The sequence below is a fragment of the Eucyclogobius newberryi genome, unplaced genomic scaffold (genome assembly GCF_026437365.1).
Source record: "Eucyclogobius newberryi isolate DKJ021-1_F unplaced genomic scaffold, fEucNew1.0.hap1 SCAF_21, whole genome shotgun sequence".
Classification (NCBI taxonomy): Eukaryota; Metazoa; Chordata; class Actinopteri; order Gobiiformes; family Gobiidae; genus Eucyclogobius; species Eucyclogobius newberryi.
In genome coordinates, this window is record NW_027315846.1 from 11,090,596 (window position 1) to 11,104,046 (window position 13,451).

The following is a 13,451-nucleotide window of genomic DNA, read 5'->3' on the forward strand; positions in this document are numbered from 1 at the left end:
TTAAAACGTGACTCCAGTTCATGGCAGATTTTCTATGTTAAGATGAACAAGCATTACAACACTAGAGGCTGATGAAACCATGTGTAAAACTTGAGCTGTAATTACGGATGTACAGAAAAGAATGACATTTTTGTCTATTATTAAATGTTAAAATCCTTATTTCACGGCTCTTGTGTCTTTTCTCTTTGGCTTGAATTGTGCTTTGGAAATGGTGTTTTATTTATTTACGGTACAACTTTGGTAACAATGACTCCAAACCGTGTTGATTTGTCAAAGAATCGAGTGATAAATCTTACCAGTTATTTATCCATATGTAGTCTAAACTATACCATCTCTTTATATAGATTTATGTGTTTTGATTGCCAGGATTGGTCAACTATCATGATTTGGAACTTCTCTCAGCTCAGATTAACAGTGTTTTGCGGTTCAGTCATAGATTCTGCATAAATCTGCTCTTTGTTTTGATATGATAGATCATCCTTGTCCCTAAGTGGCTAATCATTTTGCTTCTAACTAGTTCTGTTTTTTATTCTTTTATAATATGTCCCTTGCTTAGTGTAAATGTGTAAATGTTTTAATACTCTGTGTGCTGCAAATTTTACACTTTGCCTTAGGTCATTCTTGGAAAAGAGAACTCGATGTCAACGGGTTCTTACCTGGTTAAATAAAGGGTAATAAATAAAGAATCCACCTTTCATTCACGGCCATATGAACTCGTGGAGATCCAGATTACGCAGTTTTCTCACGTATTGGAGAAGTGTGTATTCCTCTGTGCATTTAGAGGTGGTTACGGGTTCAATTCCCTGGGTTAATCACCAATAATAATCCTTTTATATACACCAGTAGAACAATCCTCACCCAAAAAAAGTAATTTTCTTGTCGATTTAGCTAGTTTCTCACTTTATTGCCGCTGACATGACGTACAGAGATTTCTGCTGCATCAATAAATGAGTGCGCTTGTTTTTCCACGCATCTGTTCTGCATAATTGAAACTGAATTTTAATGATTGATCTAACTCGGCAACATTTGCCTATTCATTTTTCACACACAAAACTGTAAATAGCGCTTGTTATTCAAACTTTCCTGGATCTCTCGCACCTCCTCTGCGCCTCTTCTTCAGGCTTCATCATGTTCTTCTGTCTCTTTTGCTGTCTCGCGTTCTCGCTCACTCCGTCGTCTCCTCATGTTAGCGTTTCCCATTCACGATCCAACCCCTTCTGTTAATTTGGTTCTCGAGCTGCGCTACTTCTTATCCTGAAAAAAGTTTGATTACAAAGTTAGTTTTTGGTGACAGATGGAGGTCACCGCACAAGTTTTTCTTTTCACACTGATTGAGAGCTGATGCTGTGGTGCCTTCGAGGTTCACACAGGCTATGCATTTTAAACCCGGCTGCTCTCTTAATTACCTTTATGCAACATATGGAAACTAAGCTGTTCCTCGTCTCGTTGAAAATACCTTTGCATTGGTATGATGGATGTTTTGTGGAACATTATTCTACAACCATATGCGTCAATCTGGTAATACTGAGGTTTTACCGGAGCATTTTTCTGTTTGATACGGCGTTTTAAACTTGTTGACAGTGCAATTATTCACTTTGGGTTCTCAAAAAGCTTAAAATAACATGCATTCTTACTGTAATCGGGGTTGCCTCTTCACAGATCTGACCTGTACCTTGGACTGGTCGAAAAGGGTAAGTTAAATGCCCCATTGTGGATCATTGTAGGCAAAGGAAAAAATACAGAAAACAATGAAAAATCAAAGTTGTTTGCGTCCTCAAATTACACTTTTTATGTTAAAGTTGTCATTGCTACAAAACTTTGAATGAAAAATTAAAAAGATGTAATTTTGTTCTGTGCTAAATCAATATGCAAATCGCTCAAGTTGTGGTGACAGAGATAATAAAGTTAAGAGCGAAAACAAAACATTTCTTGAATAAGAGACGCTTCCAGGACAATATCTCCTTGTGAAAGTTGTTTCTCAAATGTGCTGAACAAAGGTTACTCTGCGGGATGTAATTTTTAATGCCGCTTTTGTGTTTTCATTATTTTTCCTTCCTTCTCTCGTGTCTCGCTGACAGCCTTAGAAACATTACCACAATTAGCGAGTGTTTCCCGGGAGATCTTCCTCTTCCATCCATCCTCCCACTCAGCCCACAGTGTCAGACAGGAGCCGCAGCACACTGGCTAGTTTCTCTGCCAAAGCTTTTCACAAAAAAATCTGCACTAAATCAATATTGTATTTGCTGAAGTCCAAAAACGGTGTGCATGCTTTAACTGAAAAACACTCCTTTCCCACCGTTGTTTTTTGTGAACCGACCAGCAATAGCATCATTCTCTTTATGTTTTGTTTTTAAAAACAACATAAGGGAGTAAAGTTAGTCGGGGTCAAAGGTTGAAAAGGGTAGTGGTTAATGCCAATCAAAAACAATTATAATCCACTTCACCAAATCAAAATTCACATTATTTATATAGTACAATTCATAAAAGAACACAAAACAATCAGGGGTGGTCTGGGAGGGTCCGGGGTGGTCTGGGGTTGTCTGGGAGGGTCTGAGGTGGTCAGGGAAGGTCTGGGGTAGTCCGGGGTGGTCTGGGGTGGTCTGGGATGGTCATGGAAGGTCTAGGGTGGTCTGGGAGGGTCAGGGAAGGTCTGGGGTGGTCTGGGAGGGTCAGGGAAGGTCTGGGGTGGTCTGGGGTGGTCTGGGGTGGTTTGAGGTGGTCTGGGTGGGTCTGGGGTGGTCTGAGGTGGTCTGGGAGGGTCAGGGAAGGTCTGGGGTGGTCTGGGGTGGTTTGAGGTGGTCTGGGTGGGTCTGGGGTGGTCTGAGGTGGTCTGGGAGGGTCAGGGAAGGTCTGGGGCGGTCTGGGAGGGTCAGGGAAGGTCTTGGGGTTTCAAATGTAAAGTTATATTCTAACTGTCCTGATTTAGAGGAGCCCGATGACTATAATTGCTGGTATAATTGTGGTTTGATATATTCAAAGATTTCTGGGGGAGGAGGCCCAGACCCCCGTGCTCTGATCATCCCGTTTCAAAATCCTGGAGGCACAGTAAAAAAACAACAAAAGGTCATCGCAAAACAATAAATGGAGTTGGAGATGTTAATCGCTAACTGAGGTTCAGGAGCGGGCCACGCCTCAACCTCTACTCCACTAGTAAACACGCCCCTTCTCTAACCACACCTCTAATTACCCAGAAGCCCTATTTATAAGGCCTATTCACAGCATATCTTGTCGTCTCAGCTCTCTCGACCCCACCCTCCCACCCCATGTCTCTATCATCTTCACCTCAACACATCACCATCTATGGAGGGGGCGGGGCTGATTACCCGAGACAGAGCCCCCATCCTGAGTCTGTACCCAGCCAACTCTCGTGCTCGATCGTCGCTACATCATCGCTACATCATAGCTCGATCGTGGCTCGATCGTCGCTACATCATCGCTACATCATAGCTCGATCGTGGCTCGATCGTCGCTACACCGCCGATCTCCATCATCTCTCTCCATCACCGACCTCCATCGTCGCGCTCCATCGTCGAGCTCCATCGTCGTCATTATCAATAAATATTCTTTCATACTCCATTGTGGCGTTGTCCCTGCTAGTGAAAACACGTAAAATCAAATAAAACCATAAAATAGCAATAAATAAGTACAATCAATTTGAATAAAAAAACAGCTACACAAGATAATCAAATGAAAAGCTTTGATATATTGAAAGAATCCTTTGACTTGGAGAAACAGAACTTTTATGAACAAGCAAATGGCCATTTTAGCCCTCTCACTGAGATGTTTATCAGATCTTCTAAATCTGAACTTTCAAGGTGAATTGTATTTAAATTATATATATGCATTTCTAATCTGGGCAGTTACTCTATTTAAAAAGTGTTAGGGAGAGAGTGGTCTTGTTTTGACAGACAAAGCGTGGGAAGATGTTTGTACATCCCTGCGGAGGACTTTAAAATCATGGAGAAAGATTTTTTGTAAGAATATGTCACTTTTGTGTCAACACCATGTCAAAGTGCCAGTTATTCACAGGGAAATACAGACTGTTGGAGAAACTGTGGCAGCAAGGAAACAAACCACTATCACGTATTCTGGGACTGTCCTGTTGTCAAACGTTTTGGACTGAAATTAAGGATGATCTGCAGACAGTTTTTGACATTGCCATTCCTCTTGATTTTGGAAGTGTGTCTTTGGGCCTGAGGACTCCTGCCATGGACACAATAAACAGATACCTCTGGAACAGCCTCTTGGCAGCAGCGGAAAAGGCCATTACAAAAAAATGTATGACACAAATTGCACCGACAATAAAGGACTGGACAGACGTAACTTTGGACATAAAACACAATGGGAAAAACTCACATTTGGCCTTGAACTAAACTGAAAATGGAAAGATTTGAAGGACTGTGGACTAAGTTGGACGTTTGGTTGGGTTTACAAGTGATTCTTCTTTTTTTCTTTCCTCATCTGTTAAATGTCTGCTTACTCTCTCTGTTCCTGTTATTGTTCTTTTTATGTTTGAAAACATGCTAAACTTACAAAAATAGCATATATATTTTAAAAAAAAAAACACCTACACAGTGTCAAAAGCCAAAGGAAGCACGAGCTGGACCTCAGAGTGCGTGCGGGAGTATAAATATGATTTCTGAACTGTAATGTGGAGCCAGTCCATTCAAAGCTTTAAAAACAAACAATACAATGTTAAAAGCAGCTCTGAAATGAACTGGAAGCCTGTGCAAAGATGTTAAGTGCTTTCGGTTTTTTGTCCCATTGAAAAGGCGTGCTGCAGCATTTTGGACCAACTGTAAGCGGGAAAGTGCATGATGACTGATGCCAGGTAAAGTGCATTAACGCAGTAAGATAAACCCTTGAAATATCGTCTAGAACTAATTATTATATTTCTGTTAAAGGGGTATATGGAAGCATAAACAATAAATGAAAAATATCCACAACAACAGAAACCTTAAAAAACATGACTTTTTCTCCACATGTTTTGAGTTCTTTGTTGCAGAACTGCAAACATGTATTGCTTATACACCTGATTTTTCTTTTAATTCTTAACTTTTATTGTTTAATGAGCTTCGGTTCTATACAGTGCATCTGGAAAGTATTAAACTTTTTCCACATGTTTTTTTAATCATACAGCCTTATTCCAAAATGGATCAAATTCATTATTTGACAAAAAAATCTACAAAAAATATCCTATATGACTTAAAAGATGGTTGTTAGAATGCTTTGCAAGAAGAGAGGAGCTGAGGAGAGAGGAGACACAGCATAGAGAGGAAAGCTAAGGAGAGAGGAGACACAGCATAGACAGGAAAGCTAAGGAGAGAGGAGACACAGCTCGGAAAGGCAAGCCGAGGAGAGAGGAGACACACCTAGGAAAGGCAAGCCGAGGAGAGAGGAGACACACCTAGGAAAGGCGAGCTGAGGAGAGAGGAGACACATCTAGGAGAGAGGAGACACATCTAGGAGAGAGGAGACATAGCATGGATAGAGGGAAGCTGAGGAGAGAGGAGACACAGCTAGGAAAGGGAAGCTGAGGAGAGAGGAGACACACCTAGGAAAGGTGAGCTGAGGAGAGAGGAGACACAGCATGGATAGAGGGAAGCTGAGGAGGGAGGAGACACAGCTAGGAAATGGGAAATGAGGAGAGAGGAGACACAGCTAGGAAATGGGAAATGAGGAGAGAGGAGACACAGCTAGGAAAGGTGAGCTGAGGAGAGAGGGGACACCACTTAATATGGTGCATTTGATTGACAGCTGAAGAATTGCGGAAGTGAGGAGATGAGGAGAGGAAAGGAAGCAAGGACTTACTAGTTTCCTTCCTCCCTCACTCCCTCACTCCCTCACTCCCTCACTCACTCACTCCCTCACTCCCTCACTCCCTCACTCACTCACTCACTCACTCACTCACTCATTCACTCACTCACTCATTCACTCACTCCCTCACTCCCTCACTCACTCACTCACTCACTCACTACTTCACTTCCTTGCTTCAGAGTAAATGTATAGAAGTATTTGGAATATACTATAGACTGACTGTTTGGACGTATCTGTTTTATGACGTAGAGTTAATTGGACGGAGAGAACACTAAATAATACACAGTTACTGTGTTTTCCCAAAGAATAAACCACAGAAACATGATAAAACACCACATCTAATGAAATGTCTTCAAAAGTGTCTTATTTAAATATGACTGCGTAAAATGTAACTCATATCAACTCTGCAAAGGACAAATGACAATAACTTTCACCACTAAAGATTGCACACATTGTCATCTGAATTCTAACCTCATCAGGCCAATCCATCCCGACTCGAGACCCTCTTGTTATTGAAACAACAGCCTGAGTAACCCATTTGTCACTGTGGCCCTGCAGTATATAAGGCCTGTCCCGTAATGACTGCTTATGTTTCACAGCTCGTCTGTATAGAAGTCATTAGGCCTCCCTCGTGGACACTGCGGGCCATCCATCACCAAACCATCATTAGTTTGGGCGGGTCACTACCATAGCCTCTGGTTGGTGGTCCTGCCTGTGTGTGAGTGTGTGAGCCCAAAGAACAGCTCCGTATGTGGGACAGGGGGAGGCAGGTGTCCCAAATATCTGTTGACCCAAAACCAGGCGCCGTCCTGGGACCATATGCACATCCAGGTGGTGATGCTGCGGACGCTCGTCTCCTCCATGAAATATGATGTTCTGCTGATGTATGAGCGGGAGCAGCGCATCTGTCTCCAAGGAGTTCCATCCTATAGAGTCGTGTTGTATTTTAGACTGAAACGTTTAAAATCACTGGATTCACTCTCAACATTATGATGCAGCAAACTTCTGTGAGTAAAATAACCCGCCTGGCTGGTATAAAGCGGAATGTTTAGGTTTGAAATACCATTACAAATACAAATACATCTCACTGTATTTGCACTGTTCCTGGTGGAGCCTTGAATGTTCCACAGTGTGGCATTAAACATATCCACTGCCATGGAGACGTGCATGTTTACTGAAGTATTTTTTGAGTGATATAACACCTGTTTTGAACATTCCAGACAAAGCAAAGGCATTTCCATGGCGACAAGTATAGTGCATACTCCATCAGAAAGCTTTTGGAGTGCACCTTTAAAAGTGATTTTTTTCTTCTTTTTCTGCACATCTTTTGTCGACCCACAGTTCGGAGCACATCTCATGTCTTCATTTCTATTTTCCATCAGCTGTATCAGATCGGCCTCAGCCCAAATACAGGTTTGAAGAAACATATTTCTCTGGTTGTTGTTTGTTTCTTAACATTCTGATGCTCACGGTCGCGTTTGTCTCGTGTCAAACTCTGTGCTTTTCATTCAGAGCCTGAGATTGCAAAAGTAAAACACTGGTTTGCTCTTGATTTTCCCCAAACTAAATTATTTTACATATTATGAATGTTATGTCATACTTCTATCACAGTGACAATATATATTTTTTGATGACTTCAATTTAAAGACAAAAAATGTGCATATTTATCTAAAGTGGAGCCAAAACACCATCCTGTTTGTCCCCGTAAACTGAGAGAAACTCACGTTTCTTTTTCACTAACCTGCCTAGAACATTCCACAGTCCACATTTAACTCATCTGTGCCGTGTCAGATCTGTGGAGAGGTGACCCTGCTCACAGTCTGTTTTTCAAGGTACAATAAGAACACCTATAATGAATCAAATGTAAGATTAGTTTAAAGTCATGCTGTGGACTATTCAAGTCAAGGCAAAAACATCACCATGGAGACAAACAGGTTTTTGTGTATTCATGTTGTCTCAATGTCTGAGTGTCTGGAATGCCTGCCAACGTGGTCCCATACATTTGGATTTGGCTAGAAGTTTTTTTTTTTTTTTTTTTTTTTAGTTAATTTGATTGTATTTCTGTTTCTGTCATTTCTTTGTGATTTGAATGCATTTTTCCTGCATTTTTTGAATTGCCTTGAGTATGAAATGTGCTCTACATTTAAACTTGCCTTGCCTTATCACCCAACATATAACTTTATAATAAGCACATTTTGTACATACGTGTATATCTATCTTCTCCGCCCAACAGACAGCATTTGACCCAGTGCCATCGCAGCATCGTTCATCGACCAAACATCGCTACAAAACGTGAATATCGACATTCTCATCTCAATTCAAACGACTAAAACATATTTAAAATCCACCTCTTTTTGCCGCGTCTTTATTTGGTCCCATCTGTGATTCAGGACAGTCTCTCGCAGGTCACCTCTCCTCACTGATAACTCAAACAAATCCAGGCGCTTTGTGAGAGGCAGGAGTGCGCGCATACACTGCCTTATCGCCACCAAAACACAGCCCTTTTCATACGTGAGGCGATAGTTGGGAAAAGTACATTCCCTAACAGAGCGCTAATGGTTTCTGGTCATGCAGAATGCTTTCTTTATTCTGAGAGGAGCAGATATGCCGCGCTGATCTCCTCTATACGGGGAGGAACAGAGCGCTGCATGGAAGGCTCTGCAGAATATAAAGTGGAAAAAAAAGTCTTGTGAGGTTTATCAGCAAGCTTCTTAATTTACTATCAATTAGACTAAGCTGGACTTGTTTAAACGCGTTATAAAGCTGCAGTACCTATACCTCTGCAGTATTTCAGTCCATCCAACTAGTTCCCATCCTGTCACAAACCCTTTGGTGCATCATTACACATTTTTAGGTGCATCCGAACAGTTTTTCTGCAGAAGGTGAAGTGAAACTGGGGCGGACCACCACAGCTCAGTCAATCAGAGCCTCGCAAAAGATGAACTACATTAACAATAGTTGCATCATCAATAAAATGTCAGCGGTCTTGTTCAGATGAAGTGCTGGACCAGAAGATATTGACCACAGGTTTATGGCTCATTGTGGCTGAAATTATTTGCATTTAAGTTAATGTATTTAATGATTTGCTGATGGACAATAAACTAGACATTGATATCGGATTAACATGGACAATAATACCAATATTTTCTTTAGATTCCTCTCTGTGACGTGTTGAACAGAGCAGAAGGTCACAAAAAGCTGAATGAATCCTCACGTCCCTTCTCTTTAAGCTTTGTTGACTTCACAGCTAAGTAAGATAAGTTTAATGGAATACTTTGGAACGCTCCAGTCCTGACCAATATATTTAATGTCCATAGAAACAAGCAGAAGAGTGAGATAATGCAACTTTAGTCGAGCGAATCCCAAAACTGTAGGTCTCGACTAGTTTCAGCACCACAAGCAGCGTCTTCCAGCTCACCTTTATTCACACACAGAGAAAGTGTCTGCATGACTGGAGAAGATCAGTGCAACCACAGGAAATGTTTAAGTCGCAGAGAAAATGATTTGAAAGCAACGAAAACAAACTCGACTGGCAGAATACGCACACTTCTTTGTGAAGACACGGTTCGGAGGAATACAATCTTTTCAGCTTTTGCAGAATGTGTCCTTTTCAGGCCTGATTACTGCGAATAGGGCTGGCATATCGAGAGGACAGTTCTCTTTTTAATGAGGTAGTAGGGAGTAATTGTACACAGTTAATGTCATACCTTCAGTGGATGCGCCGGAGCGACTGTGGTGTTGGTTTGAGGAGGAAAAAGTAACAAAACAGGCTCGTTCAGCAGCATGACAACATAATAACACAACATTAGTCTCGCCGTCATTTCTGTTTTGAAACATTGTATGTAGTAACCTTGGACGCTCTCTTTATGCAGCAGTTTGTTTTACTCCAGATGCCCTCCAGATCTTAATCGACACAAGAATGGCAGGACACAGGGCAGTAGTATTTTTTCTTTTTTGAGTGTCAAAAATTGTATAAGGCTGAGCAAAATAATATGTCTGTTTGCCGTAACCCGACCGACCCGGTCCATAGTACATGTCACGCTCTATCACGGTGTGACTTGATTTAAATTTGACTTACGCAATGCATTCTGGGATTGAAACACGCCCAGCAGCGTCATCATAACAAACATGGCGGCGCCTGTGTCCCCCGCATGTTCCCCCCGCTCGCCTTTGCTGCCAAAATAAAGGATAGCGGCGTACAAAAGGTCAATTGAAATATCTTAAAATCGTGAGATTTAGTCTCATGATCGGGTTGATCGAGACGTTTTCCATCATGGACTGTTGAAGCCTGACCCCTGGACTGTTGAAGCCTGACCCCTGGACTGTTGAAGCCTGACCCCTGGACTGTTGAAGCCTGACCCCTGGCGGTCACTCCAAGTCAAAAAATGACAACATTTGGATCTTTTTTTTTGCCTTCAAAGTAAAAAAAATAAGAATTTGCCTACTTGACCCACTTGGAAAATGTTGGCTCGGGTTACAGCAAACAGACAATTTATTTAGGGTAGCCTAATGTAAAAACATTTATGATTTTTTTTCTTTTTCTTTTTATGGATTCTTTAGCCCCCGTGAAATGGGGATGAGAGAGAGAAGGACATGCAGGCTATTCACTCAGCCACAGAGCCGAACAACTTCAATGATTTCCCAACCTTGTTATAACATCATTAACTTAAGTCATGCATGTTTGAGTAATCTTACATTGTCCTGCATTCAAAGCTTTAGTGCTCAGAAATCTTCACCTTCCCCCTATCTCCACCCACTACACCCGCAATTATTTCTGTTAAAGGTCCCATTCAAAATACTGTAAAGTACATTGTTTTGGATGGGCTCTGTGGCTGCCCCCAGAGTGGCCTTCATGGGATAATGGCACGAAGCCAAGTAGATTAGCGTCTGCTTCTCCTTCTCCTCCGCTTGTACCAATGATCTGACCCTTCTCAAACACACCGACATCTTTTCCATGACCACAGCAGGATTTGTCTTTGTTGTTTCAGAAATAAGCCACTCACTGCATCTGTTGGGTTTGAATATTGTCTTGCAGCTGAAAGATCATCACTCATGCAGCGATTATCCAACAGGAGGCTCCACCTACTGCATTTGCTTTGTGGAATCCAGGTGATGACTTTTTAGTTGGTCATATGATTGATATTGATTGTGTGCATTAAAGTAATGTTTGAAATCGGGGCAGTACTAAGAGATACAGATAGTGCAGCTCTGTCCTGATGGTCCTGAAACCTGTAGATAAGAACATTTTACAAAGCTCCATTACACATCAGGGCACTCAGAAATACAAAGACTGTGCTATATAGCTTTCTTTTCCATCCAATAAAGTCTACAGCCAATAAATGAATGCATTACTCAAAAGTCCATGTGATGATCGGCCATTTTCCAAGAACAAACGTACTGAACATAGCGGATTTCATAAAACCACAATTCAAAAACTGAACTCTTTTATTTTATTTTAGACAACTGAATTCACTGGCAGTATTGAAGATGACACATTCCTCAATAGGAGCTTAAACCAACACTTTATATATAATTCCGGTGGTTCACAAAACAGAGCTGCATTTTACAGTACATTTTGATAATCCATCGCCCCTTCTACCAAACACGAAGAATCCTTTCAGTTTGCTGCTTGTTCCATATCTTCTCTGTGTCCTTATAATGGCAAAGCGTGATTGGCCATAAACTTCATTCCATAGATTATCTGTTTCCACTGAGTCACATATAGTTAAAAATATAAACTCGTCTTTATATCGCCACCAATATCACGTAGGTTTTTTGTACATTTCTTAACAAACTGTTCACTCTTTCACACTTAAAGCTCAACAAAGAAAACACAAAGAGTCCCTTTGCAAAGTGAGGTATCCAATATCAATGACTTTGAGAAATTAGGTCCTAGTTTTTTCCAAAATAAAAGCAACATTTAATCATTATTTTGAGTTAAACATTATTCATACATATAGGTTTTAAAAGGAACTCTTCATTGCAACTTAAAACACAAAATACACTCAAATTATTGATGACTGTGCTTCCATCTAAATTGTGCATTTACAGTTTTGTAAGAAAAAAAATGTAAGGAAAAGATAGCGAAGAACCAAGAGGAGTTGTAAGCCGCATGTGGACAAAAACACATTTCAAACTGCGTGAGGGACACAGCTCAAGTCTTCATCGTACAATTCTTATTTGACACCAAGGAATGTTCGTGGACAAAAAATAACATTTTTTTGTTGCTTTTTGAGTTTTTTTTTGCCGGCCGAGTCCCCGACACCGTCTCTTCACTGTCTTATCTGTACACATTACAAATCCACTGGTTTGTAGATATTTTGGAAAAAAGTTTGAATAGCCTACGAAGCAAGAAATGAGCGGGTACTACTTCCTGGTTAGTTCCTTTGTTTTGGTGATGTGCATTGTCGTTGGCTGGGACCCCATGAGCAGCGTCCCGTTTGTGGATGTGACAAAGTGGTGATGGTGCAGAGGAGGATGGTGGGACACAGTTGGTTCATACAAATGGCGCTCCTGTTTGGTTGAGTGCCTTTGCCCTTCCGTCGCGGCCCCTGGTTCACAGTTCAGGTCCGGGGTTTGGCCTCTTATTGGTGGGACAGTAGCAGGAGTAGCACAGGGACGAGCCAGCCCAGCGCCAGGCCCATGTGACGAGACGCCGCTCCTCCGTGTTCGGACAGTCCCGGAGAGGGCAGAGTGGAGTCCTCCTCATCGCCCCACAATCTGTCGTTCTCGTTTACCTGCGACAACAGAACATAACACATACATTCGCTTAGCAACGCTTTGGTACGATGCATAATAAATGTTTCGATCGCCATCCGGAAGTTCAATATTTTTTTTTTGTACTTAATGTTTTGAGTTTTCATAATGTTATGTTACATTTGACATACAGAACCAACTTAATATAAGCCCTGCACAAAACAAATGCATGAAAAGACAAAACAAACGAACAAAACCAGAAAAAAGAAGGAAAAAAACAACACACTAAAATGAATACCATCATCAGTTTCAATCTAAAGGTACCAGTCTTGGGGTTTTTTATACAGCCATGAGGGGAGGACAGCTACATAATTCCTGCCCCAAAGGTGGATTTTTACCTTTCCAATTTGCCCTGAGCTTGTTATATCAATTATAAATAACGTTTCGCCCCTCACGCCAGTACCTTCAGATTGAAAACTACTTCCTGATGGCAGATTTAAATACAGTGTCCATATGAAACCATTGCATATTTTTACTCCACAGATGTTCTTGTACTTTGCGATGCAGCATTGAAATGACTCCATCGCGGGCCAAAAAAGGTTGTCTTATCTTATATCCTGAAATGTACATGTCGTTGAAGAAGAGACTTTCATTACAAATAAAGGCTTATCTTATCTTATTCATTACAATTTGAGCGGGTGATTTGAAAGAGCCAGAGAATGTGGATAATACTATTTGGTAAGGTAAGTTTCTCAGGTTGCTGGTTCAATGCCTTCTGCCCATGAACTTCATTCTCTTTAATATGTGTGATTGGTGGTGTGACTAAAGCGTGAGATAATTACATTCTAATATTTAAATGAGATTCCAAATGTGATTGGGACTATTCTGGTTAGTACTCGTCCCTATCATGAAAAGTCTACACTGCCATTCTAAAGTTA

General features: G+C 41.2%; 1 protein-coding gene across 1 annotated transcript in view; it reads right to left on the reverse strand.

The window, feature by feature from the left end:
• Nucleotides 1-11,244: 11,244 nt before the first annotated feature.
• Nucleotides 11,245-13,451, reverse strand: part of gfra4a (GDNF family receptor alpha 4a) — a 175,378-nt gene continuing 173,171 nt past the window's right edge. The window contains exon 8 of the mRNA XM_072457536.1: nucleotides 11,245-12,554. Within this exon, the coding sequence (XP_072313637.1) occupies nucleotides 12,402-12,554 (153 nt within the window). The 3' untranslated portion in view covers nucleotides 11,245-12,401. The remainder of the gene's footprint in view (nucleotides 12,555-13,451) is intronic.